This window comes from Pistacia vera, unplaced genomic scaffold, assembly GCF_008641045.1.
Source record: "Pistacia vera cultivar Batoury unplaced genomic scaffold, PisVer_v2 Contig391, whole genome shotgun sequence".
Taxonomy (NCBI): domain Eukaryota; kingdom Viridiplantae; phylum Streptophyta; class Magnoliopsida; order Sapindales; family Anacardiaceae; genus Pistacia; species Pistacia vera.
The window spans coordinates 123,579-128,424 of record NW_022196214.1 but is presented as its reverse complement, the minus strand read 5'-3'; the positions used below and the strand labels follow the sequence as shown (position 1 = coordinate 128,424).

Genomic DNA, 4,846 nt, shown 5'->3' with positions numbered 1-4,846 from the left:
GATCGCTCCTACCGTTCATACAAAGCAACCTCGACCTGAGAACTAGTATCCGTAGATGTAGGTGGCTCTTTCTTACAAAAAGCATAGTCAAGATCAATGCACCCTAAATGAAGAAAAACAGCCTCCCTCCAGGATTTGTAGTTATCATCATTTAAATAAGTAACCTTATCCTCAACCATCATCAAAGTTTAATCAACTGTAAGTATATCAACAGACATGCTTACTAAATAAATTATGAGGCACAAACCATCAACAACAATTATAAGTTTACCAATGTAAAACAAATAATAAACCATAAATGAATCGATATATCATAAAATTTCCCTGTGGTTAAAGACATTACATATTATGATTCATTATCCATTAATGATGAAACTATAAATTATTAATATTTCATAATACCTGTGGGCTAATTAAGAAATAAGAATAATTTCTGTTTCATCCCTAATTAATCATGAAAATATAACATTCCATGTGGGTAAAATGATTATATTAATATGATTAACTAAAAAACGATGTTATTAACTTTAATATGATCATAATTAATATTACCTAATGCAAATATTATCACAACTTAGATGTTGTGGCTACTCTAAATTAATCAAATATATGCGATCATAAAACATCAAATAGTTATAACATGAATTATTGCATACAATACAACATAACATAAATCAATACAAGAATAACACATTATTTATACATAACAAAGTAGAGGTGGAAAAAACCGGTTAACCGGTATCTTACACCGAACCGAATTTCGGTTTCAAATTTTTTTTGAACTGAACCGAATTTTGGTTTCAAAAATTTTTGAACCAAAACTGGTCTGGTTTCGGTTATAATTATGATGGGCGACATTTGTTCGGCCCAATTCGGTCACAACCTCCACTTTGGCCCAATTCGGTCAAAACCCTTATTAGAAACATTTATTCACTTATATGAATTCGGATACCAAATTATATCACTCATTTACCTGGATTGAAGCAAACAACAATAGAACAATCCAATCTCACATGAACTAATATATATAAACAAAACACAACTTCACCATTAAAGATAGCAACTGCCTAATTAGAAAATTGTCAATATAAAACATATCCGAACCACATCCCATTTGTATTAAAACTGGAAGAATTTTTCTTGATGTAACCTGTGGATCCAATCACCTCTTCCTATATATACTCAATCACCACCTAATACAAGTACCCAAATATTAAATCAACTGTTAATTAAGAAAAAGGGAAATACTTATTAGAATAATAGCAATATTTACTACTATTTCTCTTTTTCTTTTTCCTTCATCAATTAATCAATCAAAAACATTTTAATTTTAATGTAGGCATGAGAAGGATGGTTGGCTGGTTGTTGGCCTTTCGTTCGCACCAAGAAATTCAAAGCAAAGAGATGAGGTCACGCACTGGAAACAGACGACGACGTGGAGACTGGAGCGACGACAGCGACTGCAACTGAGGTCACGCAGTAGGCACGCGTGAGGGACCTAGGAAACCCACATGGTGACGGTAGTGAGCCAGCAACTTGGTGAAGGAAGAAGAATGGTAACTACGATTGGTGACTGCCGACTGTTGAGCAAAAGATCGGTGAGCAAAGATCGGTGGCGTGAGCAACGTGAGAAATTTGTGTGGCTACTGGCTGAGGCGTTACCACTAGAGAACAGAGAATTGAGAACTGAGAGACAGTGAGAGTCCGAGAGAGATTGAGAGACTGAGTCACTGAGAGTCTGAGAGTTATTGAGGTGAGTGAGGTCTGAGTATCGTGAGGCGTGAGTAGTGGTGAGTTTAAGTTAGCCAGTTAGGGTGTTAGGGATTGCAAAATCAAAAACCAAATATGCATAATTTTTTCAAAAAGTTGGTTCAGAAAACCGGTTCTGGGTAGCTGGAATTAATTTTACGAAAAACCGAAATCGAACCGGATATTCGGTTTTTTAAATAATCGAATCGAAACCGAAAAAAAAAACTGGATTATTGGTCCGGTTTTCGGGTTTTTTTTTCCACCCCTATAACAAAGTAATAAATGACATAAAAACAATCATACGCGCTATCACCGACTCCCACACACCACCATGAATAAACTACGCATAGCCACGTATCCCCATGCGCCTCTAGAAGGCAACATGCTTCTACACGCACCAGAACACACCGCCTCCATGCGCCTGACGCAAGCATAAGCACCTTCACGTGCTCTCACATGCTCACACGCGCCATAAATCAACACGGGTCAGTTTGACCTGTTTGACTAGGTCGGGTTGAGCTTTTTACTTGGTTCGTTGACCCAGATTGACCCGTTGACTGGTTTGTTGACCCAACTGACATGTTGACCGATTCCTTGACCCGGTTTGAGTCGTAGACCATGCTGACCGAGTCGGGTTGACCCATCGGGTTTCTGGGCTAGTTTTATCGGGTCGGGTTGACCCATTTTGACCTTTGACGGGGTCAGTTTGACCCGTTTTATCCTTGACCATGTCGATTTGACCCGATTGGGCCGGTTCATCTTAACCCATTTTCTACAACTTTTGACCCATTTTATGCATATTTTAATAGCCCGATTCGGGCCATTTTTCCGGCATTTTAGAGAGGAAACTTGAATGTAGACGTATGACCTATGTCGGTGACATCCCAAATGACATTTTCATCCCAAATCAGTGCCGTAAATGGCTATCAAAAACACCCAAACGACAATTTTTAACTGAAACTTTAAACTAGCATAACTTTGTAACTATAACTCCGTTTTTGACAAATAATATATCATTGGAAAGCTTTTTCAACAAGGATTTCAATGACACCAAAATCGTAAACAGATTCTATTTATAATAAAAGTTATGCTTGATTTACAGTACGGGTTTTAATTGGAAAAATCCCAATTTTATGCAATATTCTCAAAATTTGCAACAATCAATTTCATGATAGGTAGAGATTCAAATAAATGGCTCCAATACCAAATGTAAGAACATGTATATTCCAATTTTCATATAGAAGTTCATAATATAATCAAGTATAATCATGTTAAATACTCATGAATATTGCGGAAGTAATTTGCAAACCTCTAGCCATAACAATTGTTGTTTTAGTCTTCTTGCTTCTGTCACTTCAGAATATAGAGTCTTCCACTGACTGCAATTTTCCAGAACAATAGTTTTTGAGAATCAAAACGAATTAATTGCGTCAAATGGGGACCTGTAAAATCTCCTTTATAAATGCAGTTGTCTTTCCAAGATACACAACCACATGTAGCAGTTACCCATTCACTTTATATTAATAGTGTAGAACCAATCCAATTAAAGAATTCTAATATAATTAAAATTCTAACATATGAAACTAGTTTTCCATCTGTACAACTTGATTTCCTTCCTTCGATTGGACACCTATACTATGTTTTTTACCTGGGAACGAAGGAAGCTGAGATGTGATAGGAATCCCTTCTTGTCGCCCTCGTTGGAGTTGTCGTTTACCCTTTCGCACCACCAATTGAAATCCTTCGTTATCAATGGATTCGGTATTGGTAGTTTCCATCTGGTTAGTCGGAGGGTCCGTCTTCGATCTTCTCGGGCAAGAAGCATTAGAATGACCAAATACACAACAGGCTTCACATTGCGAAGAACACCACTGGTAATCTATTCTAACTTCCAAAAAATTGGCAACATTCATCTCTTCAGTCGGCAATTTCACTTAATACACTCTGGGAGTTTTTTTGCAGCATTAACCTCAATCAAAATCCGAGCAAAAATAATGCGTCCTTTCCCGTAAATGCAAGTGTCCTCGGCCTAGTTAGTAAAAACGCGTATTATACGCGAATTGTACGGACAGCCATATAATTCGCGTATAAAACGCCCGTATACGTATTTTCTAAAATCTGCCGAATTATACGCGTATTTTAAGCCCTCGCGAATTATTCGCGAATTATTGAAAAAAAAAAAACAAAAAAGGTCACCCCCAAAACGACGTCATTTTGTGGGTTTTTTTTACTAAAAATTAAAGCAGATCTCAGTCTTCAGTTCTTCACTTCTTCTTCGTTCTTCCTTACTTCAGCTCTTCTTCAGCTCTTCTTCCTCAAATCTTCACGTTTTCAGCTTTTCTTCATCTCTTGTTCTCTTTCTAAATGTGAGTGTATAAATAACTCCGGCCTTCACATTCACACTCTGAGAAATTGAAGCTTCGTTGCCTAGCCTTACCGCATGAACACCACGAGGCACCGCGAAGTAAAACCCACCCGGCTGAGGTCCCCCCGAGATGTACTCCACTAAGCCTTCTATTTCCCATTTGGGCAGCGAGTATTTGCCTATGATCACCGTTTTGTTAAGGTTTGATTTCTTCGGCCCTTGTTCAAAGTCGCCATTTGGAAGTAATCCTACAAAATATTGTAATATTGCAACATAAATAATGACATTTCAGTTACATATTCAAGCTGAAACTGAAATCATTAATGACTTACCGTCAAGATATTTAGTACTAGCTGAAGTAGCTGCAGGAGCACCATCGGAGAGAGAGAAAATGAGAGCAATTAAGCAAAAAGAGAGAACCCAATTAGCCATTGTTTCGATGTGGTAGAAGCAGCTAGAAATGGGTTTAATTATATATAGAATGAAAAAGTCCACAAGTGGGAACAAAAGAGAAGATAAGAAAGAAGCCACGTTATAGGGCCACTAAATTAGCCGTGAGATGTGTCTTAACGTCATGTATTTTTCCAAATCTTAGTCTCAGAATTCGACAAAAAAAATTAAAAAAATTCTTGATGTTTGTGTTCGATCCCACTTGACTCTTCATTGGTTGCCGTGATTTGCTCTCAATTTAAGTTCAAAATGAGGAAGATTATATTAATCTAGAATCACATT

The 4,846-nt window shown here is 37.2% G+C and overlaps 1 protein-coding gene across 1 annotated transcript; it reads right to left on the bottom strand.

Moving 5' to 3' along the window:
• Positions 1-4,072: 4,072 nt before the first annotated feature.
• Positions 4,073-4,587, bottom strand: LOC116141063. Its single transcript, XM_031426612.1, has 2 exons — positions 4,447-4,587; positions 4,073-4,362 (listed from the first exon to the last, which is right to left on the bottom strand). The coding sequence occupies exons 1-2, from the start codon at positions 4,544-4,546 to the stop codon at positions 4,073-4,075; spliced, it is 390 nt and encodes a 129-aa protein (XP_031282472.1). The 5' UTR covers positions 4,547-4,587.
• Positions 4,588-4,846: the final 259 nt, after the last annotated feature.

What these genes read in the sequence shown, in the direction of transcription:
- LOC116141063 (XM_031426612.1), bottom strand. Translation starts at nt 4,546, where the DNA reads ATGGCTAATTGGGTTCTCTCTTTTTGCTTAATTGCTCTCATTTTCTCT. An exon ending in TAGTACTAAATATCTTGACG is followed by an intron (nt 4,363 to 4,446) that starts GTAAGTCATTAA and finishes AATATTTTGTAG; the next exon opens with GATTACTTCCAAATGGCGAC.